Genomic DNA, 27,034 nt, shown 5'->3' on the forward strand with positions numbered 1-27,034 from the left:
AATACTGCTATAAACATCTTTGTAGATTCATTTTAATTTTCATTAAAATGACATATTAAAATACGCTTACGAAGAGCCTGTAACAAGGAGCAAAATTTGAATTGCTGTTGAGGCCCCATCTTTAACCAAGTCACATTTTAAAATTAAAAAAAAAAAAAAAGTGAGTCACAGCAGTCATCATCATATACCGATTTTAGTGATTGTTTTGAAAATAGCTGCAGGCTTGGAATATGCTTTACTCAAAAATATCAGAGAGGAATCACTACTTTTCCACAGTTAACCCTGTGAATCTGCACGGGCCGTAGGGGAGCTGAGCCGCAGCCTCTCGGCAGTACGTTACTCACACGCAGCCGTCACCTCTGTGGCCGCACAGCTCCAAATGCCACCCGCAACTACCACCCTTTCCAAGGTTATTTTCCTGTTAAAACAAGGCTTTTCTGTTACAACCGAAGCTCATTATCCCCTTTGGTCCTTCTCTGATGAAGTCAGACAACAGCAAGAACTTGCACTGACAGCAAAGGAAGTTCACGCAGGTTCAAAAACATGGTTTCATTATAAATTTATTTCTTTAAACATGGCCACTTTGAGATTAATGGGACTACTTCAGGGAACATGAAAGAATAATAAACAACTTAATTTTAGAAGGGGAAACAATCAGGTAAGTCGGGATTTGCTTTTCAAACTGTAAAAGGCGAAGCTCCGAAAGGCAATAAATTTTGGTGTATGAGGACTAGTATTTTTCCAATCCAAAAGTTGGCTTAATTTTACAGTGGAAGCTGACTGCAACCTTAGCTGTCTTTCCATAACGCTGGACTCGGTCGTAACTTCAACGTACAGGAGCGTAATGTGAAAAGATTTTTTTTTTATTAATTAAAAGTTAACAGCAACAGGCACATATTAAAATGAATATGGCAAAGCCTTTACAAATGGCTTTACGCTGAAGCTCTCTCCCAAAAATGGCTGTTGCAACAAACTGTAAACAGAATTAATAAACAGTCTTGTACAATAACAACAGGGAAATACAAATGAACTAAAAGAAAGCACCAGTTTCTCAAACTAGATTACAGTTGTGCTTACTGTACTTAAAACAATGTAAAACAAATTACAAAAATGGAATGTTTTAAGTTTAAAATTAGTCCTTTAATTTTGCCCTAAAAAACATTTTCTCCTTTTCCCATCAAAAACCCATTGGTGGGTAATGTTTCAGTAGAGGGAGGAATACGTAAACAATGCACTTTTTTTTTTTATTATTATTTTTCAAATCAAAAACAAATTTGGTCACTTAGCTTTGTGCATAGTTTAAGGCATCTGTAGCAATTTGTTACAGTTTCCTCCCCAGTGTGGCTGTTCATGAAATTGTCACATTCTAAAAGAATAAATAAAATAATAAAAAAAAAAAAAGAAAAAATAATAATGTTGCCTTTCAAACCCTTCCCAGTACCCTCCCCGCCCTCCCCCGTCCCAAACATACTCACGCACCCACACATACACACACGCTGCAGCGAAAAGGGGCATTTGTACCCTTGTTCTGAAGGACACGCTTCCCATCCCACTTTATTTCAGATTGGCAAATACCCTGAGCTGATTATGGTGTTTTAGACATTCCACCTTTTTTGTTTTTGTTTTTGTTTTTGTTTTTTTTTTCCTTGCATGTGCAGTTCAAGTGTACAATAGCGAAAACAACATGCGATGTTTCCACTGCAGAATCGTAATGCAGTTCGGACGCTTTCCCCGCCCCCCCCCCCCCAACCCCCCCGCCCCATCCCTTCCCCGAATTCAGAAGTGTTTTCTGCCGTTAAAAAAAATTGCATTCCCATATAGCACTGGAGTAAAGCTTGGCTGTGCTCTATGATGAATGCTCAGTTCCCAGCGCACAAACAAAATTATGGCAAATGGGAGGCTTTTCTGGCATCCAGAGAAACAAAGAGCTGCAGTCTCAGATTTGATCTTTTCGTTAAAAAAAAAAAAAAAAGGCAAAAAAAACCCAAGTTAGTGGTTCCTTCACAGCCATGCGCAAAGGTTAAGTCTAGAACCAAGAGTTTCAGAGTACATTTGTAAACATCAAGTCTTGCCAGAGGCAGCAGAGGATGGGCACTTCACATTTCCGTATTAAAACAGGGACTGAGTGGAAGGTATGCTTTGAACACATGTATGCGAGTCTTGCTAAATTCCAAGGAAGTGGAACAATCCACGTCAAGTCTTAGATTTGAAGACCGTATTCCAAATTTCACCAAAAAAAACCCCAAAAAACAAACAACCCCAAAGCCGTGTGGCACAACGAAGTTCTCGTACTGTTCCCCCAAGGCTCAGTCACTGCTGTGCTTTGCATATTCAAGGTTCCGAACGAAAACCAACTGAGGCGTGTGCATATTGCTCTATGTTCAGATCTTGCAGTTTAAAAAAAAAAATTCTGGTTCAAATGGTCTGTGTCAAAGGAAAACTTGGAAATAAATAATGCTGGCATCGTTTTTACCGTTTTACCAAAAACCTTGGGTCGGCAAGTATCTCCTTTATTCCAACCGTGCGGATACCAAGAGAGAGGCAGTTTTGTCATGAAGATTGAGGTCAGGACAATCGAGGTTCCTGAGGTAATATGTCTGAGTCCATTTCCTCAAAAGCGGGGTCAACATCGTCACCGCTGCTGGACTGTTGCCTCTGCACTCCTTTCCAGCTAGCCTTGTTCAGGCCCAGGTGGCCAAGCATCGTCTGCGACAGCCTGGTGTTGGAAAACCGGGCCCACTCCCCAAACAGTGGTTCCACTAAGTAGGTCATAAAACCTTTGAAAACAAGCAAATAAACATATCCAAGTGAAAAAAAAAAAAAAAAAAGGAAAACAAACCAGGAAAAAAATACACAAACTAAATATTTTAAATAAAATTTAGCAGCAAAAAATAATCAGTGTGTCTGACTATTCTCCAACGTGCATTTAAAAATTCATTTCAATATTTGGGGCATTTTTACAAAATAATCTCTCAAATCATAAGAGATTTTACTAGTCAGTCAAGAGAACAGCATCATACGGGATTACAAATTACCCTCCTTCCTTTCACAGCAATGACCAAATAAAGGGAAATACTGGAGAACACGGAGGGGGGACGGATCTAAACATCAGCAACTAAGTCACATAAATTAATTCAGAAAACCTAAATTTCTAAAAAGAAAGATTTTAATAACAAGTTATCCCATAGACAGTCTGAACTATATTACACGGGAGGGTGGTGGGAAGAAGAGAATCTTTTCCTAATATTAAGCTGACTAAAAATACTTAAAAATACAAATTACAGAAATTCTTAAACAAAAAGGCCACAAAACATCAACACACAAACATTTATATACGTTTGTGTGTAGATGTATGTGTGCTTATTTATAGCATCTATTTCCATGAACCGAAAATTCAACAGTAAGACAACCAAAACTGAACCCATCAATATAGAAACGTACGATTTTCTAACATTCTAAATTAAAACAGTGCAGCTGATTGAACAGATCGGGTTTTGTCTCTAATTTAAAGCATTATTTCATATGTGTTTGCGGTTAAATTTATTCTTTTCTTTACTATATTTTTAACTGAGTCCCATTCAATCTACGTAAGCAACTTTATTAAAAATAACAAAAAGAATGTCATTTTACTATTTTAAATCCAACACAAGCTAGCAAAACCAAATATTAATATAATGGATATTCACTGTTCTCCATCAAATCTCTACCCAGCACCCTGCTTAAGGCTGCATTTAAAAGGAACACTAACATTCCAGAAAGCTGGAACTCTGTTGTGGCAACCTGGCTGCAAAAGGCACATACACTCATAGACGCTCAATTCAAGGGTCAAATGTTATAATGTTTAAATTGAAAAAAAAGAAAAAAACAAACCAACAACGCTCTTTGTAACCAAGCGCTGCCGCACACAGACACAGAGCAGGGACAAACTCTAGGAAACGTATCTAAAAGGTACTTTTTCTCAAACCACATCCTGATACTAAAATGAATTGAACTGCAGTTACCAATCTGGATGTTGGCAATAGTTTCCGTCTGTCGGTCACAAAGTGGACTCACACCCAAGTGATATTTTTTTTCAATATCTCCTAAAGAAACAAAAAGTATAATACAACTTAAGCCATCAAGTCCAGACGCAAATGGAGCCCCCAAACACTAACAGCCATGAGCTGTGCCAGCTGCTTAACAAGGATGGTATCTTGCAGCTGGCTGGATGCATTTACTTCCCTCCAACAACTCCCAAATAACCCAAGTAGGTCTGTCAGTGAGACTAACCATACTTCGTATTTTTCACCAAACCATAATTAAAGAAAAAAAAAAAACAAACACCAAATCACAGGTTTTCTGAAGGATCAACACACTTCCTTGCAAAGCCTCCCAGACTGCCACAGAAATGAGAAATGAAGATTCCCCCTCAGCAATACGGAAGAGAATAGTTTAGCCGTCAGAAATGTCTCGCTGAAGGCAATTTGTTGTTGTGCTTCCCCATCCCCTTTACCTAGCAATAAGCTTCACGTGACTAGCACCAAATAAAGCAGTCTGTTCCCTGTTTACTGTACCCAGGCACAAATTAGCATGTCTCAAGTCCGCTAAATTAGCCTTAAGAAAAGAGAAGCACACCTTATTTCATTATTAAATAATAATGGAGAAAATTCACTCCATTTGTCAATTAAAACCTGTATTAACTGCTTGCGTAAGTAAGTAGCCTTAACTGCATAGTAACTAAAAGTCTTCTCTCTAGCTCTTATCTGCTTACCAAAGTTAAAATATTGAAGATACATGATGAATATATTTCATTATTTACTGAAATGAGTAGGTAAATGTAAAGTGAGCATTATCATTCATCTGAAGCACCTTTCAGGCTGAAGGACCTATGGAACCAGCCATTCTAGATTCAGATTCTAAGCAGATTCGTTGTTGGGTTTTAGTAACGCCAACCTTTTGGCAAGAGGTGCAACTCCATGCAAGTAACAAAATCCCATCCTGTACCGTCAATCTCCACTATTCCTAAATATATATCCCTTTATTTGCAAGCAGCTATGACTCATGGTTTCTCTTCTCCACAGTATAAATACATTATGTACCAACAGATACTTCTACTCTTACTTGCCTTGATGGAAGAACTCCTCTGTTACTTTTTCACTCCACTGCTTACTCAGCTCCCACGTCCGACATGGATTACAAATATCAGCACACTTCAAAGCCATCTAAGTAAGTTAACATACAGCGTTACGTCACCTCTCCCCCCAAAAGAAGCATCTGTAACGATTTATTTCCTGACAGCAGATTAAGTTTCGTGAATAACAAACCTACCTACCATTTGTGCTTCTCTAAGCTTATGTTCTATAAACATATTTAAAAAAAAGCTCATGGAACTATCTGATCTCATGATCATCTCTGAGTAATATGGAAATTCAGTCAAGCCAAAGTATCTCAGGGGCACTGTATTTTCACTAGTACAGGAGACAACCATAAATTCAGAAAAAGAAACATCAAAGTAGGCAGACAGTATTTTGCATTTCTGGCTCTGAAGTTAAATTTTTAATAGTGGTTTGCGTATGACTGAACTTATCTGTATGTCCACTTTTTCTTTCTATGAACCCAAGAATAAAAACTCCTATACACCTAACGACTCTCCAAGCTTTTGTTTTTAAAGCTTGCTAAACCTCTCTCCAGCACAGATGCAAACTGATTCACAACAACAGTGCTTTCCTTTCCTGAAGCAGGTTCTGGCAAAGCATTTCACAGTTCTGAGACTGCACTGGAGTCATCAGAAGAACTAAACCTTGTCTCGGAAACACAACTCTCCTTGCTTTAGCAGCCCTGAGTTATCAGACTTACCAACACACAGCATCACTTGGGAGAAGTGCTGGGAGGGCGGGGGGGAGACTGAAGTGGAGGGGACAACCTTTTTTGTAATGAAACAAAATGACTAAAAGCTATTTTACTTCATTTTGAAAGTAGGAGATAGCCTGGAAGAAGTAGTATTTAGCATTTTAAGTAAATTATTTTTGACACTAAAACAAAGTTTTCAAAAGTATTACCAAAAAAGATTACCTGTAAAATGAAGTGACGATGGTTCGAATTCTCTAAACATAGGTCTCCTCTATCCAAATGGGATCGAAACATGGACAGATACTCGTTTTGCTGACTGATGTCTGTGGCAAGAATGAGGTCACCTATCTGGCTTTCCATCAGCTGCCTGAAATCAGTGATACCAAAAGCATAACAATTAAGAACAATGTGTCATTTTATCATATTCATTATTATACAAATACAAGTCACAAGCTTTATAATCAGCGTTTTCATTGAACTAAATTTTTTTTTGCTTCCCCTCTCTGAAAAAATTCCAGCAACATCCATAGAAACATCAGGCGGTTTCACTGGCAGCTTTCAGGAAGCCTAAACCAGTTTTTAGCTCGCCCCCTCTGCCTTTTTTTTTTTTTTTTCTTAAAAATGCACAAACTAATTAAAGCTTATTTCTCCTTAAAGTAGGTGAAGAGGGTCTATTTTAAACTACAGTTGTGGTGGCAGAATGAGAAAAGGCTGCCAAGTTTAATCTAAACAGGTGCTTGACTATATGAACACACTTCTTCAGTGTGCTCGCAGTAAATGTTATTTTCCGAATATCACATTGCACCATGAACTGCTCTAATCCAACAGCACGGTATCCGGGAATTCTTAAAATAGATCATAATCTAAGTTTTATATTCAGAATCACAATGCAATAATTTAGCTTGTTTCGCAATTGTCTTACCTAAGTGACAGCTTGATGACCTCTTAAACTAATCCACACTATTTTGTATAAACGTACCTGTTTTCTAATGACATATGTGCAAATAAGCCAGACTCTCTCAGCAACCCCACTGCTGATCTCCAGTGATGGTTCTCTAATACTGAGGTATTCTGCAAATGAAAAGGGTATTATAGGTATCCATCAATGACTTCTTCTTAAACTGAAGAGCTATATACTGAGAGTGGTACCAGACAATGTGTCATGTTTTGGGGATAGTGCTTTTCTTTGTTTTATTTCCTCCAAGTAGGTTAGAACTCACAAATCCTAACTATTTTATTAGCTACCACTTTTTTTTATGCCAGTGGCATGGAAACAATGTCTAGATTCAAACCTACCACTAGCTAAACACATCATAATTTATATTCATTCTCTGTAGTCCTCAGGCATTGCCCGAACCTGGTTTTAGCAGAACAACCCATTTTGTCCTTACCTTATATAAAGTTGCTAAGTAATGGTTTGTTTTGATTAGGAAAGGTTGGTTAACGCCTGGGTGATCCAAATCATGTGTGGCAGCTGCTATTAAACTGAGCAGAACATCCCATGGAGTTAAAGATTTGGAAAGCTGTAAGATAACAACAACAAACATAATTCTGTTAGCAATGCAAGTGTGCCCTTAGGAAAACTGCCCGGGTGTCACATTTTTGTCTTTCTCTTTTAGAAATTAAAAGCCAACAGAAACTCAGAGAAAAATTTTAATAATGTAAAACTAATATTCCACTGGCTTTTCACAGTATTTCCCTCCTGAAAGCTACAAAATTTCAACAATGGTTTAAGCCTTATTCCCTCTGAATGGGAAGATTCAGTCATAAAAAAATGCTGGCACACAAAAATGGTACTTTCTGGCTGGTAATGAAGTACTATTTCTAACTAGACCCTGCAAAAGCAGCAAATTCTTAAAATTAGCTCTCCATCTCATTTACCCAAGTCTGTCTGTATGTGTCGATTCTGCTTTAAATATAGAGTATATTTTAAAAAAACAAAAACTTTTCATCTTAAAAGGAAAAAACTAATGCTATGGAAGACTTCAGAACTGTTCAGAACGGATTTCTACTCTTAAGCAAAATTATATTTCAAAGTCTACCAGGAAAAGAACTGAAGGAGGAAAATCTACCAAAAATAAATATTTTCAAGAAGTACGGGCATGTTGATTAACTCAGTATGAAACTGCACAGACTTATTTCCACTGCTTATGGCTGTTACTACTTCTCGTTGTGAGGTTTGTGAGTTAAACTCGGTAATAAACTCGAGTTTGCACTAAAACAGAAGCAGCAAACACCCTGCGAGGACAGAAGTTTCTATTCCCTGTTGCATTTGCCATCTATCATGCCTCACATGTTTATAATGTACTTCGGCACAACAGAACCAGAAGCTGTATACGTTACTAAAAATACAAAGTCTATACTTGTGTCCAAAGCATTACAAAACTTCCATCACGTGTATTAAATAAAAAAAAAAATAAATGCTCGGAGCTTCCAAAGTGCACGCCATAAAAAAACCCTGCTCATCATGTATCAGCTCTGATTTGGCTCACTGCACCAATAATTGATCCGAGAAACTGAGTAGGAGGAGTCGGCAAAGAGCCTCTGAAAAACATCCACGGAGCCAGAACTTAGTTGTTTTTACCTCAGAAGCAGAATAAAGAGCTATGCTATTCAAGGGAATACCACATTGGTGATAATCTGCCTCAATGTAGACAACTTCTCCCCTGGCTAGAGGATATTACAGTTTTCATTTTAATACAGAAGGCCAGGTTTTAGCCCTGAAATTGTCCAAGTCATCACTTACAGCAGGCTGCCAGCAGTCCAAGTAATAAGAAACACTCAACTAAGCTGAGCTCCTTAAGGTCTGTCACATTGCCCTTTTTTACAAAGAAAGGCCAAAAAGAACTCCTGATGTCTTGCTGTAAGGTGCCTCTAGCAGCATACTATTCATTAACATCAAAGATGAGCAAAGCAGGGGTAGCAGCAGTTTCTGGAGAGAAAACAACAACCACCACCAAACAAAATAACCCACCTCAAACCATGAACACACAGGTTTGTTATTGCCAGCTCTGACTCAGGCTGTGACTCTATGTAAAAGTCCTGGGGCACAGCGCTATGTTAAACAGCTGCAATCTTAATCAATTCCCTACTCCGGTTCAACATGAAGTCACACAAAAGACAGTGCCAGCTGAGAAGAGTGAAAAAAGAAAAGCATAGTGCTAAGTGTGAACCCACAGCCTCAGCAACGTGGAGATTCCTCTCTTGCCTCTTTGTGTTCAAAAAGCAGTTTTTGTTGGGTTTTGGGGTTTGCTTTTTTTTAATTAAAAGTGTGTGCACGTACACATATATGTGCACACAAATGCATGTATTTTCTATATGTACATGGGATGTAAATGTGAGAACGCTCCCTTACCTTGGGCTCTTTTAAGTAACAGTGCATGGCCTGAGTCACATCAGCAGCATGAACTGCATTATGATAAGGATTTTGACTGTGATAATCTTCTTGGACCATAACTGCAGGAAAATAACAAATATCCAAATTTAAATAAAATAGCAATTTTTTCAAGTACCATTTTACATGTCCTTGTTAGGCACAGAAATATGCAATAGCACAAGTTACATACACATAAAAGCGTCAAAGTCAATAAATCCTCAGTTGAAACGAGACCCAGGTATAAAAGATTTTTATGTGAAGAAACAGTATTTTCTAAAGGAAATCAACAGCAAAATCATCTCTCAGAGCAAAAATTAAACAACCTGAAATCTATATATAATCTGAGATACTTTGACTTTGAGAACTTCCTAGGAGAGGCTCCCTTGGATAATCTAGCCTGTTTGGATGCTGGGGCAACCTTGAATACAAAATGAAGATGATACTATTCACCAAAGCATCAGGATGACTTCATATCATGCCTTGAAAACAGAGGGGATCAGAGGAATTAGGTACTGCTTTCCTGTCAAATTAAGTGCTTTTCTTTCCCATTCAGGAGAGTGGTCATGGGAAGCCACCTTTACATAGTTCAGGCATCTTCTCATACTTGTGCTCAGGCAAATTTAAGCCTATATGCAATTTAGAAGAGAATCTCATTTAGATGATGGTCTTACTAACCACTCCTGGATTTCATATTCCCTATTTAACTTCTTCCTTGCTTTCCTTCATCTTCCTGGCTGTCTTTAAACATTATAGGTAGAATACCCTAAAGGACATCTATCTTAGCTTGAGTATGTAGAGTAAAAGAACTATAATCTTAAAAAGGATGGAGAGGGAGAAGATCTGAAGCACAGCAATGGAAGTATATTCTACAGGTTTGCCTGCTATGGCACATTAGCTCTTTCACACAAACCTCAAAAGAACATTTTCCTGGATGACTACAGTCCCATTCAAACAAACATGCCCACAAGCTCCTTCCCTACTCAGTTTACAAGCTGGTACCCTCCATGTAATTGTGACTGTAATGTTACAGCATTACTGCTATGGTATTTGTGAAGAGCTGTGGCTCATAGAAAGTCAAAATACTGTAACCACTGTGTAATCTCAGTAGTACTCAATGCATAGCTGACACCTCATATGGAAAATAATGAAAATAGGCATCTTTGGGCTCTACTAACCTGCAGTAGAACTCTCTTTCACATATTCCTCACATCCAGTGTATGAATGAGGATGCTCTTGGCTTAATCTGCAATTTTTTGTGGCTTTATAGGCTGGGCCAGCTACCTGATGTCTACAATTTTCTTAACTTATTTATTTTAATAAAGCAGACCTAGGACAGTAGTTTGATCACGGTTTACCAGAACCAGAATGGCACGACCACTGTATGTTTCCAAGAATGCAGTACTTTGGATTGTCTCTCCCCCAGTTTGGGTTTGGAATAAGAACTCAAAAACACACATTAGGAGGAGACAGATCTCCAAGTAACCTTTGGAAGTCACAGAAAGACTGTGTATGTGTATAAACATACATATATATACATTCACACACATATATGTGAGATGTATATCTACACACACAAAAATAAAGTGTTGAGATCCTACTGAGGACTAAAATAATTTCTTTCCTTAAGAAGATTCCAGTAAGTTATCAAATTCTCAACTAAAGTGAATTTTGTGTGGCACTATGGACCACTTGAGCTGTCCTAGTCTTCTGGAATTAGACCTTCAGATTACTTCGGACTAGCAAATAACAGGTAGCAAAGGAAAGGAATGAATTGGGTCCATGCTAAGAAACTGCACTTGGAAGAAAGGTTCCTTGATTGGACAGATGGGCTAGGACAGATCTAAAGTGTTTTTCTTACTACTATTAAGGAGAAGGCATTAATGAAAATGGAAAGGCGGTGAATTTCAAAGCTAGGATAAAATTTTGCCTTCTTCCAAGTCTAATCTCATTTTAGGGACATCTGGTTTTGAGTAGTCATATGGAGTTAACACTATTGTTATCTTTTAGTAACCATTTAACTAATCTGGTCATTCCTAACTGGTCTTTCATTTCAAGTACTGTCTCTTGCTAAATCTCAACTAACCAGGAAGTAAGATGAGAAAGACAAAACACACTCAGTTACAACCTGAGTAGCCCAAGACCAGAATTCTATAATCATTTTCTTCACATTCCAATATATCCGTCCTCAAGGTCAGATGATCTACCTTTTTGAAACTGGAAGGAATTGAGTCCACTTTAAAACAACATGAAATGCAAGAAAACTGAAAATTTTTAAAGCTGAAAGAGAACTAAATGATGAAAACGAAATCATTGCCTTACTTGAAAGGGGAGAAAAGCCTTTCAAATATGATTTCTCCCCTGTTAAATGACAAGCTTTGTAACCTCAAAATTCTCTTCTCTGAAGCTCTGAAAGCCTGCTAAAAGGGACCTGAAACTTGTTTCTCCTGCTTGGTAAAAAAAAAAAAAAAAAAAGCAGCATCCCACTCCACAAAATTAAATAATCCTGTCACAGAAGAACCAAAGGAAGTCTCACACCAGCGTCTGTGTCTATGGCACAGGGATGCCGAAAGACAGCTCTTTCAGCTGTTAAGTGAAAGCACCGCTTGGTTTGAATACTCTACATCATATTTACAACTCTTTCCATTGAAGCATTCCAGTGCCACAGACCCAAACGTTCAAGTAAAATTGTCTTGCGCACTATGGAGAAAGTATACCCACAGTACAGTGCTTATTTGTAGCAGAGTTTGAGAAGTAAGAGATAGCATCAAACTGGCACCATTTACTATGGCCAAGGTGGCATATCCAATACAGTTAGGAAACTGTGTCATGAACTCCGTAAATTAAGATTTAAACAGAACTGAAAATCAAAACAATGAACGGAGCTGTCTAGCCTTTTGCAATAAAAGTGTCACACAATGTCACATATATTCCTGATTATCTAGATTTAATAAATACAATACAGCATTTGTTACGAAACTACTGAACTTGTTAATACTTGCTTGGACTTAACATGGAGATTTCCATTCTCACAGAAATTTTAGAGAGACTGTCTCAATCAATATAATTTAAATTACTGCACAATCCGGATTGTATCAGTACTTTTCAAACCTTATTGCTAAACTGTAACCAGCACTTCATTTAAGGTATAAAAATGCGGATAAACAGCAATATTCATCATAATAAAAAGCTGTATTTACCCAAAAATCTACGAAGTTTCATCGTATCTAACTGGAAGTGTTCAATTAGTCCATGAAGATTAAACAGATGCAAGGTTAAGCTGACTAGACTGTTTCCTAAAAATAAGATGAAAATACTAATTCATTGGAAGCCATTAAATCAGTGACTCTTTCATAAGAAATGTATTATTTCAAACAAATTGGTCACAAAAATTATACAAGCAAATTTCTCTACATCAATTTATGATAAATATTTAAATCTTACTGCATGACAAGATTCCATTAGCTATCTCCTCTAGTAATGCAAAACCAGTGTTTTTGCATAATTACAATGCATTCACCAGTTGTCCACTGTGAACTCATAGGAGGAAAACGTTACCCAACATTAAAAAAGCAACAGGTTTCAATGTGCAAATCCGTTACAATGGTATTCAACATTGCGGTATGTTGCATCGTGATATTTATAAACAGACATACAGCTTAAAGCCAAAGAGAAAAAGAATCAGGCATAGAAAAAAGCTAACCAACACCATCAATTACCGTACATTGTACATGTGCTATCTCTCATTTTCATCGTGTATTTTGCTAAGCTACTCCTTATGTCACCCAGAACTCAAAGAAAAAGTTTTAAGTTTCTCTAGGAAATGTATACTATTACAAGTTTACAATATACTTCACCTACTCATAGCTATATATCATAATCACTTGCAGCAGTAAAACAAGAGACGGAGAAATAAATAGCCTGCAAATGTTTACTTAAAATAGCCTGCCCATTAAGTACTCTGCAAACAATATGTAGTGGCAGATAACTCAGTTTCGGTACACTGACAATCTTCATTTAGCAGGAATTAAAGAACCTAGCACAGCCAGAAACTGAAGTACAATAGGAAAATAACGTCTACTAAATCTAGCTTATTACTAAGCTTAATGTATTTGCATGTGCACGCCACTTCCTTACAACAATATACACAATTCTTCAAACAATATTTACTGAGTAGTTTATTTCTTCCAGGCTCGCCCAGGGCAGCTTATCAAGAAGAGTTTTATATGCAGCATTCTCCCCTTACAAACTTTCAAGAACAAGACTATCTCCTCAAATGACTAAACTAGGATACAAAAAAGGATGGTATAGGAAGGTTCCACAACAGAAGCTGTACTGGTAGTATCTAAAATGTATTTGAAAAAAGTATATTTAAAAGGTAGAGAAGGCCACATATAAAAAGCATGATTTCAGATTACTTGCATCTGATAAGCGAATCTGAGATAAGCTATGCCTACAAACAGGTTAACTTGCACGCATAGCTTTTCCTCATTCAGTTATCTAGTCTAAAGTTTTATCATTATCTGTATAAATATCCTATTTGTAAAAATCCTTGCTCTTTTCATTTTTTTTATATCTATTCTCTGTACCAAATCACACTGTGAGGACACTACTTTTATACTAGATTAAGTCAAGCATCTCTTCAACAGAACAGGAGAGAAAGTTATCTTTTGGCACCATATTTTCCTTTCTGAACTTCATTTCTCTTTCCTTCTGCCAACTTAAACACTCTGACTGCATCTCTGCTACCAACTCCATTCGACTGATGAAAACCCTGCAAGAACTGCCCTCCATTCGCTTCCCGCGCTGGCACAAATGTCACCCTGGTGCTGGACTCGCTCATCTCCTTCTTCCATTCCATTCAAAACTCCGCGTCCATTGCAATACAAAACTTCGCTCTATCCACTGCAGCAGCCCTCCCTCCTCCTTTCCAGCACGTTTACACATCTCTTCTCTAACTCTGTGTCCATAACCTAACCAATGCTTTATTTATTTTTTTGAAAGCAACTACTTCTTTAGTTCCTACTGCTCTTTGTAACAAGTGCACGAAACTAACCATAGTCTTTTCTTGTTTTATTTTGTGCAAGCTACACGTACAGCAGCTTCTGTCTGCTCAACTCCTAATTCTCTAGGTATTCTGCTAGATATAATTATAATGCGTTCATACAACCTTCTTACAGTACTGTAAAGTAATGGAACTGTTCTACCTAACATTGAATTTATCAGAAAAATACTTGTTCAACGTAACTGACCTTTTGGACACAACCATATAAAATAACAGCATTCCACAATTTTAAAAAAGGACTAAATTTGCAAAATTATTTGTTAATGTATAACAAATTACTACTTACACTAAAAGAGAGAACAGCAAGCTACAAAGTACAAGAAGGGCCTCTTCTACAAATCAATGATTGTCATCAGTACTGACAGTGACAGCATTTTAACAGATTGGACAGGCAAACTAGGACTTAGATTACTAAGACTATTAAATGAAAAAGTACTACTTGATGAAATTTGTGCTTTTTAGCGAAAAAGCAATCACATACCACAACGTAAGAGCAATAGTTATGCTAAGAGATAAAACATAAATGAAATAGCAACAGTAAACTCACCATTTGTCAGTCTATCAAAAAGAAAAATATCAAAATTCCAATTTCCAACCTTCTCCAGCATACACTGAAAGAAAACACAAAAACTGTCACTTTTTCCTCAGTATATGCCTATCTTCCCATAGCCCAGAAGAATTTTTAAGATTTCAGAGACTGATGCAAGTCTTAGGGTTTCTATATACAAAAAATAGTATTAAAATAATGATTAAATTTGTCTGATAGCTGGAAAACTTTAAAATACTTGTTACAAATTGAAAAACTGAAATACAAGAAATGTCTTGACAGTACTGGCTTGAGATTTTCCCTTCATCCTTTAGTCAATTTCTCAAAAGAAATAAAATTTAAAACAATTAGGTTAAAACCAGAAAGAGTATGAAAGAATAACTCAGTGTTCAGACTTCTTCCCCTTTTAATTTTTGCAATAAACTCGTAGTTAATCTACATGTAGTCCATCACCTCAGTTTCTCTTTCCCTTGTTACTTATACAAGAGAAATAATATCTACATGCTTTACTAGACATATGAGCCAAGCTTTTAATTTCTTAAGAAACTGGCTTCTGACTTTCCACCTCACTGAACCAGCACTTCCTCACAGCTGCTCCACATGCACTCTTCTCCCAGGAACATGGATGAACAAGAACAGCAAACAGCACTCAAGGCCTCACCAGAGTTGAGCAGTCGCAGTCCTCGCCTCCCCTACCTCTATCAGAAACACCTGCCCAGCACGTTTTACAACAGATACTTGCCTTCTCCTATTCTCATTAGGCTGGTAGAGCTGTTTCACGACCCAATTACTACGTTCTAGCTTTTCTCCACTAGCCACTAAAACTCAGATACCAGAAAAAAAAACCAAACAGCATTAAGAAGATCTTTCTGCTGTTTAATTAAATGTAGAATTTTTTTAAAATCCATCCTCCGGGTTATCAGGTTCTTCCCACACTGTAGCCCGATTAAGTGCCACAAGGATACATTGCATTATTAGCATACTCCTTTTCTGCGTCAAGGTTACGAACAAGAAACTTTACACACAATCATTAAGACACAGCCTGTGAGATCTTCAATAACCTGTAAACTTTGCCTGCTCATTCCCCTCCAGCTCTATCCATCCACTGTCCCCAGTTCACTAGCCCTTCATCCAACTAACTGTTCTTTCAGTACTGCCCATCTCCCCGGTACGCTTTACTGCGGCGTGGGTTTATTAGAGGCATCACACTTTTCTTTTCTGGAAGAATCGCCTACCAAAGAAAAAGTTAGTTTGGCATAATAATCTTCTGATAAATCCATTTATGCCTTTTATTGAGTTTTCAGAAGTAGTCACTCACCCTTCCAGATGTTCAGTAATGAGGTTAGACTAAAAAGGAAAGGGGGTTTGGGTGGGTTGTGTGTGTAACAGTTCTCCAAATTGTTCCATTATATTTCTTAACTAGAGTTACATTTTTTTCTTTCCTCACTTTTTCTTCAGTTATTACACTGCATCCTCCATTCACTAGTTATTAAAAAAAACTGCTAGCCATATACGCTCTACAAATCATCTTGGTAAAGTTGCAAGAGGTAAAGGAGTTTGTTAGAAACCAGGTAATTTTGGCTGGGTTTTATTAAGATATAGACATATATACACACAAACACACATGTATATAAAAAAAATACATGCTTAGAATTTGTATTTGGATGCGCTATCTCTTAACATAAGATACAGTTATATACTAGCAAACATTTTTAAAAAAATAAAAATCAAGCAACCAACCTTTGCTTGTCCATTATAATCATCATCTAAAATGTTTGACGAATTTGGAACAGTGATACCACGGAAAAAACGGGAAGATCTCAGGTATCGCTGGAAACTAAGCAACCTTCTCACATTTCTTGCAGACACAGACACCTCGATTTCAGAATTTGCTACAAAAAACAAGAAAATAAATACTCTCTCTAATAAACCTTTACAAAAAAAAAAAAAAGAGACCATACAGGGAACTTTGGCACAACAAAGGCATTTCAATTTTTTTTTATTGGTGTATCAAATGTTTCAGCCACAGAGATTTTTATTAATAGAAAGTACACAGCCATGGCTTAGAAAAAGTTTTCTATGTAAGCATCCTGTAAAGAAAAACAAATATTTAAAACATTATCTTGTTAAGGAACTCTTTTACTGAAAGGACAGAAATACTATGGAAATTGTGTAAAAACACACACAGTATTCCAGACAAGTTCTTTTTGGAAAACTGCTCTCATGTATACACATCCAGTCTGTGTGCCTAGCAATTCAGATAAGATACATACACCAGCATGAGAATGTCGGTAATTGTGTGTTGATACAGGATTTACAAGTAGGTTTTGAGCACACAGACATAAGTTTTACAGAGATTTTAAAGCTCAGAAATTCTTCTAACTTTACTGGAGAAGTTTTAAACACACTCAAGTGATTTTGGTGCTTTTGCAGATAATTATGCACAGAACCTCTCCCTTGCCAAAACAAGTACCCCACTTCCTTTCACAGTATGTGTAATTCCCTTTCCCACTACGGTGAAAACACTACAGAAAAGTGTTGTAGCCTGCTTTCAAAGATTAATCCAAATATTTTGCTCTACTCTTATTAGGTTAACTGGTTTAGCTATTCAAATGACTGATGCTCGCTTATGTTCAATTGCACTTGATATGCCTGAAGTGTTTTAGAAACCTGAAGATCAAACTACACATAGCTACAGTTTCTTTGCAACGGGCCAGGTATTTTAATTCTGAAATATTTCAGGTCAAATGTAGCCTTTACTTTCTTTTCAGCCGTATCCCTAACAGCAGTTTTACATAACCAACAGTCAGTCAATAATTTTGACTTCATTCTGCCCGAAATTACTTATGAAAAGTAATTCTGCCGAAAATTACTGCCTGAAATTACTTATAAAAAAAAAGAAAAAAGAAAAAAGGTATTAAGTAAGTCAATGTAAACATGCTCTTTTCCAAAAACGCAGACCCTCAAAACTAACATGAGCCCAATTTTGCAGTATAGACCTCTTGCCCTTCCAAGAACAAGGCATATTAAAAATTGGTGAAGTAAGCAGTTACAATCATTGTTCTTAAAGTCAGTCTAAAATATGGTAGAGGGGAAGGTGTGGCCTTATTAACAACCTCAATTAAAAGCCTCAATGATTTCTAGTGAAAGCAGTTTAATTCTACACAAGATAAATCTTTATCCGCATAAATTATTCTCCCTGTAGAAGTTCCAACGTGCTTTCTGTTCTAAGTTAGCTCATTAATATATTAATCTCCAACCTACACTAATAAAACACCTCTGAACAGAACTGCCAGTTGCAGCAACATACAATACCTGATCAAATGCAGCAGCATTTTACATCAACGGCCTGCGCTAACAGAGATTACACTGACAAAACTGGCATATTCTTTCAGACATGCCTGAAACACTTCATCAAGATAGTGAAGATCCCATCAAAGGGCTAACACAGACAACCTCATATGAAATATCTTTCTTCATGTTATTCTAATTAAGGCCAAGTGCACTTCCTCTGGAGACACTGGTACATATGTATATATATTTATAAAGTCTCTCTCTATATATCCCAGTTAGGTAAGGAGGTGTACTACGTATGATAAAGGTTGCTTATAATGCAACATTCACATGTACAGCAGGCAAATAAATAGGTTCTGTCATGCCACATTACTCTATCAGTATTTCTACCAACATTTGTTAACGCGAGGTTACAGCGTGAGCACTGCCCGCCTGCAGAAGAAAGACGCAAGGAGCAATACAGCCGCTCCTGTTAACGGAGCGTAGGTTTTGGATAAGAAGTTTTTCCCCCTCAATCTTGATCCAGTCCCTTAAAATCCAAATTTCAGAACAGAAGTCATTAGGTTTGAAATAAAATAAGATAAAATGGGTATATTTAGGTCATAAAATGATCTAAAATGTCCACAAAGGCACATACAAAATCAAAGAACTTCACTAAATCTCAGTAAAACAAAATATTTAAGTAGGAGAAATCAGCACTCTTCTGGAAGTACAGATAGTTTTCTTGATCATAAGTACTCTTTTACAGATCTATAGTTAACAAAAAACCTAATTTTGTTGTCACGCTACAAATAGGTCTCACTGTCACAGCTGCCACCTGCTCATCTCTAACAGAACAGTATGATGTAGGTAATACAAGTAAAACGGCAGCTTTTGCCAGCAAAGTGCACAACAGAACACAGAAATGCGGTACTTTGACAGTATAGGCTGTGTTCAACCTGTATTTGTGGTCATAAGACATTGGGAGGGGGCTGCACGTGTTTTTGCTTCAGTATTTTTCCTGATGATGGCATGTGCACAGAGGCAAATCAATTACTCAGGTTTCCGTGAAGCTGAACAGTCGTTACTCTCTGCAATGTGCTACTGAGACATTCATCCTAAAAAAAATTTTTAACTCTCTAAATTATCATCAGTTTGTATAGTTTGTAAACCACTACTCTTACACATCCATTCTGTTTTTCCTCCCCCTTATTAAAAAAAATTAAAAAAAAAAAAAAGAAAAAGAAAAGAGCACTGCTCCAGCTGATGCAATTCAAACTAACAACAAAGCCTACTTCATTCCAGCTTTCCTGGCAACAATCCTGCTATTACAGAATCAGAACAGCTGAGGTGGGAAAGGACCTCTAGAGGGCATCTGGTCCAACCCCTCTGCTCAAGCAGAGCCATCTAGACCATGCTTGCCCAGGACCATGTCCAGACAGCTTTAGAGTATCTCCAAGGATGGAGACTCCAGAACCTTCCTTGTTGACTGTACCAGCACTTGGTGACCAGTGCTTGGTCACCCTTACAGTAGAAAAGTGTTTCCCGATGTTCAGAGGGAACCTCCCGTGTTTCAGTGTGCGCCCAATGCCTCTGGTCCTGTCACTGTGCACCACAGAAAAGAGCCTGGCTCTGCCCACTTTGCACCCTCCCTTCAGGTATTTATATACATTGATGAGATCCCCCTGAGCCTTCTCCAGGATGGACAGTCCCGGGTCTCTCAGCCTTTCCTCACCAGCACCTTAATCATCTTCCTGACCTTTTGTTACACGCTTCAGCATGTACATCTCTCTTGCGTACTGCGGAGCCCAGACCTGGACACAGCACTCCATGTGTGACCTCACCAGCACAGAACAAAGGGAGGGAGGGATCACCTCCCTCCACCTCCCGGCAACACTCCTATAATGCAGCCTAAGGTACCGGTTGTCCAGAATACTGTTAGCCGCCTTTGCCACAAGGGCACATGGCTCGGTTCATGGTCAACCTGGTGTCCACCAGGACCTGCAGATCCTTCTCAGCCAAGCCAGCCTGTGCTGGTGCCTGGGGTTGTTCCTCCCCAGGCACAGGGCTTTGCCCTGGCCTTTGAACTACTATTTATTCCACATACATAGCCCAAGTTAGGTAGTAACAGCTTGACCACACGTCCTATCATTTAGATCTGCAATGATCAGAATAACTTCCAAACGAGAAAAGAGACTTTGGGCCCTCCCAGCCCTCTGCAGTTCCAGAACACCTAATTCAGGGAGACTACACCAATCCAAAGTACTCTCTCTTCAACAGCTAAACATTTGCTATGGGACAATTCAGAATAGGTGAGTCAGATGTGGAGGTTTGACAGGTAATTAGTTTAAAGGGGAGGCTGAAAAAGAAAATAGCTAGCTTTCGGGGGTGGGGAAGAACAGCTAGGTTCTTAAGCTGCAGGAACACTGATAGCATCCATGCTTGCAGTTTCCTTTTCCTCACTGATAAATTATTATGAAGGATGCAAAAATCAACCACCTTGTGTTCTGGCAGATCACCAAAGACAAGTTAATGGGAAGGACTGGTAAACTGAACAATACAGTTGTGCAATGGCAACTTGGTATTTCCCTCCTGGCACAAGCAGAAAACTCATTCCCTTTATACGCGTGATTAATAGGAGAATGCCAGCCTACTCTCTTCTATCGTGAGTCACGAAACGAGATGCTAATTTCTGAGACCCTACCAAAGCAAGGTTCAATAATGTATCTGTAATGGAAAGAAGAAGGTGAAGAGTGCGTTACATTTGCTCAAGAAAAAGCATGCTGCACAAACATCCCTCCTTCAAGCCAAAACGTCCTTCATTTCATTTCAAAATGCATGCTAAATGCCTTTCTAATATCCAACAGTGACCATTTGCTCTTAAGAGATAAGGACAGCTTAAGGACAAATTAGAATGAGAAAATAAGTAAATGTATATGATATTTACAGTCTTGAGAACCGAAATGGAACGAAAGCAACGTCAGGCTGTTGGGCACATTAGGAAGCAAACTACAGCATTCACTCAGAAGTGTCTTCAATGCAAGGAACCAGAAGACTGAAACTGTAGGTCTTAGACAGCAGCAGCTCACCTATGACATTGTTCTTCCCTTCTCAACTCTTCATGCCCTACTTGAAGTTAGAACATCACCCAAAGTATTTTTTACTTCATTTTTTTAATTAAAATGATTATTTTTTCTAAGCAACTTAAGTGAGATGCTGGTATAATAAAAAATGCCTTTCTCTAAAATAAAGGAAAAAAAGGAGTAATTCTATTTACTATCAGTTCTTTTGCTAATGACAAGCATACACAGCAAGAAAATGAAATAATGCAAGTTGTCTTCATGCAACAGATTTCATCTAAATTCCAAGACATTTATTTTAATCTCTTCCCACTCCCAGTCTTGTGTCGTACTTCTTGAAAGTCTAAAAAAAAAAATAATTTTACCACATTTGACAGAGATATTAAATATTTATTTTTCTCTTGCTGAAATAAAAAATACAAAATAAGTAGGGAAATGACAAGTGACAATCACAAAATCATAATATACCAATATATTTAGTATCAGAATTTTTGAATCTTTCATGTAGTAAGGACGGACAACAAAAGGAGGAATGAAAACTTAATTATGGTTTGGCTTAAGTTTTTATTAATAGAAACCTTAAATCCTAACAAAATACTTCAACTTTCTTCTAATGCAAAGATAAAGACCCACAGCTTCTGATGGGGTCCTGGACGAAACAGGGCTTATCCAGTGTAAGAACTGTATCTCCATTTCTTCCCCCTGTTACAGTCCAACAGGTAAATAGGAAATTATCCATGATAAAAATAATTGAATTTTGCTATAACCAACAGAAAGAGCTTAACTGAGGATCTCTGGTATCCCTGCCACTAACAGAAAAAGGAATTTAAAAAAAAAATTTAAAAAATATATAAATGTATTTGAGAGGATGGATCTTTCTTACATTTGAGCGTGAAACCTGAAGTTTGAGGTGTGTAGGTCCACCAGAGGAGGTTTTTTCCTAAAAAATTCAAGGAAATCTCTTCTTTTCATGGAATTCATCTCTCACAATTTTTTCATGTTAAACCAAACTACACATTTATCACTTTTTACATGGCAGATACTATCACCAAGCCTGACATAATTATCTGGAAGTGTCCACTACCTGTAAATATATACATTTGAAAGAAATATTCAATTTCATATGCCAACAATAACCGTATTTCTAAGGCCTCCTAGGATACAAATAATTTTCTACTTATGAATAATTTGAAAGTATTATCTAGCATTTCACACCACTAGAGGGACCCACAAGCATTCTAATTTCACATCTATTCCCATCGAACTATTAAGAAACACATTATATTAGATTCATGCCCATTTAAAAAAAAAAGTAATTCCTGTTATTTAGCTCTTCATAAAGTTTTCTGCTCATGACTTGCATTTATTTTAAAGTACTTTTAAGAGATTCGGTACTTAAGCCTTATATAAAACTATGATTTTGTTTGGAAAATATAATTTTAGCAAGGATTTTGAAGTTACATGTAACAACTACAGGTGTCTAAATTACCTTATTATACCTCCTGTCTTCCTTGGAACCTCTCTGAAGCCCTGCTTAGCATCATTGTAAGGCACTATACTCCCCCTTCTGCTTGAAAGAAAAAAATTAAGCCAGACTGTTTTGTTTTTAATGTATCATATATGTATGTATTTATACACACAGTCATACTTTTTTTTTTTCCAAATAATAGTGATTACTGGAAAATATGCTGTGAGTTAAGGATTAGTTAAATAAACTTTGCAAATGTCTTCTGACTGACTGGAGTCAGAAAAATTTGTTAGATTTCAAGAAACTCTAGTAGTACCACAACTCTAGTAAAAACTCTAGCCATTTCCAACAGATCCTCATGGAGGACAATTGCTAGGCATCACCACCACCAAAGAGAACTCCTTTCCTGAAGGATCTTACAGAATGAAATACTGCCTTAGCAAACTATAGTGCCACAGAATAGTGGAATAATTTAGGTTGGAAGAGATAGAAAACACTTCTGATCCAAGCGGAGCTAATTTGAGAGAAATCACTCAAAGCACAGGGATTAAAACTACTTCAGTATGAATTAAATGGTAATTCCCTAATGTATTTAAAAAAAAAAAAGAAACCATCAAACTAGACACAAAACCCATCCTTTCAAAATAAACTGCTTGGAAGAAACACATTGGAGAGGTTCTAAAGAAAAAAACAACAAAAACAAAACAAACAAAAAACCCAACCTAGAATGTGGATGTGTCTTCTTCTAAGGCCAAACTTACCTCAACAATAAAACACTGAGCTGTACCAGTGCAAGATACCAGAGCACTCATGCTGTTTTACAGAAACTTGAAAACAAGAAATTGTAGGTAAAATAACCATCTAGGATAGCAAAAAAAAAAATAAAAATCTGTCCTGTATTCTCAAATTGGAAGCTTTTAGCCTGAAATCTCCCTTAACCAACCTCCAGACAGTATTGTCAAAAGCATGATCAGGTGCTGTTACACAAAGATTTCACAAATTGTTTAAGGCAATCAGTTTGAACTCTTCTCACTTCTTTGACTTGGCCTCTCTCCCAAGGAAAGTCTAAATTCACTGTGCAAGGTAAACCTTTTCCAATGATTTGTGAGCAAAAAACCAGAAAGTTCAAACTAACATTGCAATCAGTAGATGCTGACATCTTTACCAGATCTCAGAGTAGCATATAAGATGTTCTGTGAACTGCAATTTCCAAGTAAACAGTCTGAAAGTTGTACACCGACAATAAACTCTGGAATTTCTTCATGTGTTTGCACTTTTAAGAAAGATAATTAGATCCATCCATCACCTGTAAGAGTCACCTAAACGCTTCCTTTCTTTCCTTTCCTGCTAAAAAGGCCCCATACTAAGGAGAAGTCTTGATGAAGTTTTAAGTTCCCATCACGTCGTTTTCTCTCCTATGTGAAGCACTGTACTGTATGCAAGCATCCATTTGATTCAAAATTGAGTCATGCCTAAACGTTTACAGAAACATACTGATTAACTCAAAAAAACCCCTTTTTTCTTTCTAAGATATTTTAATTCACAGATGTGACATATTCGGTTATCTATGAAACACAAAATAGAGAAACACATGCTGGCAACATCACCATCTCCCTGTAGAAGCATGCTCAGACTAGAGGGGCAGGAGAAAGTTCTAAAAACCTTCTGACAAGATCTTATCTATTCTAGTGCAAATACAACAGGAAAAGCAAGAAGAAAAAAAACTAAAGTATTCAGTTTTTATCTGGTTCTTCCAGACTGTATCCAACAACCCTTTCCTAACAAGGAAGTTTGAAAGCGTTAAAGTTGTATCTGCATAAGACATGTCCCAATATTTTTGCTGTTACTTTAATTATCCACTTTAGCTTCACTTTATTCATTTTGGCTTCACTTCCTCACTATAACATACTTACACCTCACCGAGCACATTCAATGATTTATAGGTTTTTTCCCCAGGTGAAACAGTGAGTGTTTGGGGCACAGTATAAATACTTTTGTTTGTGCACACTAGAAAATCCTCACAAACATAACTAAAGTTTCTTAAGTGTCATAGATATACAAGCACAGACACACACGTATAAAAAACAATAGACATTATTGACAACCTCTTGATAGCAAGAAACAAAACCAAACGTTTTATTGCTGGTTTGCTATTTCTGAAAAAGGGAATATTTTTATACTGTCACTTACCAATTCTTCTATCAAAGTTGTTTTTTTTTTTTTGCACTCACTTTTATCAACATAGTCTGTCAATACTGCAGACTGAATTACTATCTATGATGTCTTGAGTAATGTCGAAAAAATTTAAGAGCAATCATGGTAACTGTAGTCTATTTGTAAACCAGCAGAGAGCAAGAGTGGTTATAACCACTGCAATCACTTTTTCAATAACTTCCCTGAAAACCAAACAGCACGTGCTGGGTTGTCAGACAGCAAACTGCCGAACTGCCTCCTCGTTACCTGAGGAGTGAAAAGTAGATCCAGTGCTCTATATTCAACTCAATAAAATAGTAAAGTGTATGCAATTTACTGGGCAACTGTGAAACATGCACATCCACTGAACAAAACCAGACCATTATATTTAAGGTGAAAATTTACTTCTGAGGAAGAGAGTTACGTAGCTGCTCTCTCCTCTCCAGAAATGGTGGTTTTAATTGCTAACTTGACTTTATACCCGTAGTTCCACACAGACATAATCAGAACATGGTAACAGAAAAACTTCTAATTGATGTCCCAATGTTAACCAGCTACCAACCAACATGAAGAATACAGTCCTGACTTTCCCCATTCATCAGGAGGCAGTCTTGTTGAAATTAAAATCTGTTTATTGAACTATTCCTCCTGGCTAGTTCCTTTGATTAGCTCTAAAAATGCAACTTCTGGGATAATGGGTAATATAGAAGGAAAACTACCACCAAACAAACTTAGTTTGATCATCAGTCAAATGCAGCGTTTAATAATCCTCAGATATGACTCCCATACCACCATCTCTAGCAACAGCAATAAAGATATTTTTCCAACACCCATTTTAAAATTTAATTTCCTGGAAAGAAGCTACTGTTGAGAATGCTTCTAGCCAATTTAGAAACTGAATATTCATGTGCCAATTACAGAACTCTGGGATGAAGATGCCAACACTGAGTTTATAATCCATATGAAGCAACAGAAGTGGTCGTAAGAACTAAATGCTAACAAACTTCACTTTGGTAACACTAGTTGAAGTTGCAAGTAAAAACAATGTTATAAAACAGAAGTGATTATTAAAAAACACCCCAACATAACACAAAAACTTTCAGGAAGCTACTGTTTGGTAAGTAATGCCTTTAAAATTCAACACTCTTCAAACCTACCAATAAAATATCAGGTTAAAAGCCTATTAATAATATATTGGAAAAGAGAACTGGTCAGCTGATCATTAGCTGGACTTGCTGAAAGACATTCAACTTCTTCACAAAACATCATGGACAGAAAAAGAAAATAATGCTAAACAACAAAAAGTAGCTGAGCAAAATACGAAACGGCAATAATGCTTCAACACTGTGAATGACAGCCAGTGTATTAAGTCATCTGCAAGACAGATAAGATCGTTGCAAAATATTTAGAACCACAGAGTAAAGTCAGTGGATAGTAGGAGAAAGTTACGGTCAAACTTCACAAACACCATGAAGGAAGCATATCCATGCATTACTGATGTTCAGTATGCAGCTGTGGGGGGGAAGGAAAAAAAAAAAACAAAACAAAAAAGCCAACATTGAGATGGTTTAGCCTGCCTCAGCTACAGAAGAGACCCTTTTCAGTCCAGTTTTTGCCCCAAGCAAAGAGCCGGCTGGCTCAGCCAGCTCCTCTCACATGCTATCTATTGCCCATATGGGTGAACATTTTTCAGCCGTGTAGCTTTACGTGGCAAAATCCTGCTGGACTTACCAGGGGAGGGCAGGGAGAATATCCCAAAAATGAGGTTAAACCTGATTACCAAAACTTCTCTCTACCCGCAGTCTGACAGGACAATACTGAAAACAATTAAGGAAACACTGATCAGGACAAAATGTAACGGGCACAAACTTGAACATAGGAAGTTCCACCTAAACACAAGGAGGAACTTCTTTACTTTGAGGGTGGCAGAGCGCTGGCACAGGCTGCCCAGAGAGGTGGTGGAGTCTCCAACTCTGGAGACATCCAAAACCCGCCTGGACGCGTTCCTGTGTAACCTGCTCTAGGTGACCCTGCTCTGGCAGGGGGTTGGACTAGATGATCTCCAGAGGTCCCTTCCAACCCCTACCATTCTGTGATTCTGTGACTCAATTAGCATTGCAGAGAAAAAGAAAACATTTTGCCGATTAAAAAAAACAACCAAAAATTCTGTAAATGAATAGATAATCTAGTGATACCGTAAAAGACG

The 27,034-nt window shown here is 37.4% G+C and overlaps 1 protein-coding gene across 5 annotated transcripts in view; it reads right to left on the minus strand.

Annotated features, from left to right (window-relative positions):
- Nucleotides 1–206: 206 nt before the first annotated feature.
- The window catches only part of PDE7A (phosphodiesterase 7A), a 78,099-nt gene continuing 51,271 nt past the window's right edge, over nt 207–27,034 (minus strand). For 4 of the 5 annotated variants that reach the window (XM_063326970.1, XM_063326972.1, XM_063326974.1 and 1 more), the window contains 10 exons: nt 16,555–16,706; nt 14,815–14,878; nt 12,403–12,498; nt 9,185–9,285; nt 7,221–7,352; nt 6,809–6,900; nt 6,052–6,196; nt 5,105–5,201; nt 4,002–4,082; nt 207–2,777 (listed from right to left, as the gene is read on the minus strand). In XM_063326970.1, the coding sequence (XP_063183040.1) occupies nt 2,566–2,777; nt 4,002–4,082; nt 5,105–5,201; nt 6,052–6,196; nt 6,809–6,900; nt 7,221–7,352; nt 9,185–9,285; nt 12,403–12,498; nt 14,815–14,878; nt 16,555–16,706 (1,172 nt within the window). In that variant the 3' untranslated portion in view covers nt 207–2,565. The remainder of the gene's footprint in view (nt 2,778–4,001; nt 4,083–5,104; nt 5,202–6,051; nt 6,197–6,808; nt 6,901–7,220; nt 7,353–9,184; nt 9,286–12,402; nt 12,499–14,814; nt 14,879–16,554; nt 16,707–27,034) is intronic. The other variant, XM_063326973.1, reaches the window with a different exon arrangement.

This window comes from Chroicocephalus ridibundus, chromosome 2 (genome assembly GCF_963924245.1).
Source record: "Chroicocephalus ridibundus chromosome 2, bChrRid1.1, whole genome shotgun sequence".
Classification (NCBI taxonomy): domain Eukaryota; kingdom Metazoa; phylum Chordata; class Aves; order Charadriiformes; family Laridae; genus Chroicocephalus; species Chroicocephalus ridibundus.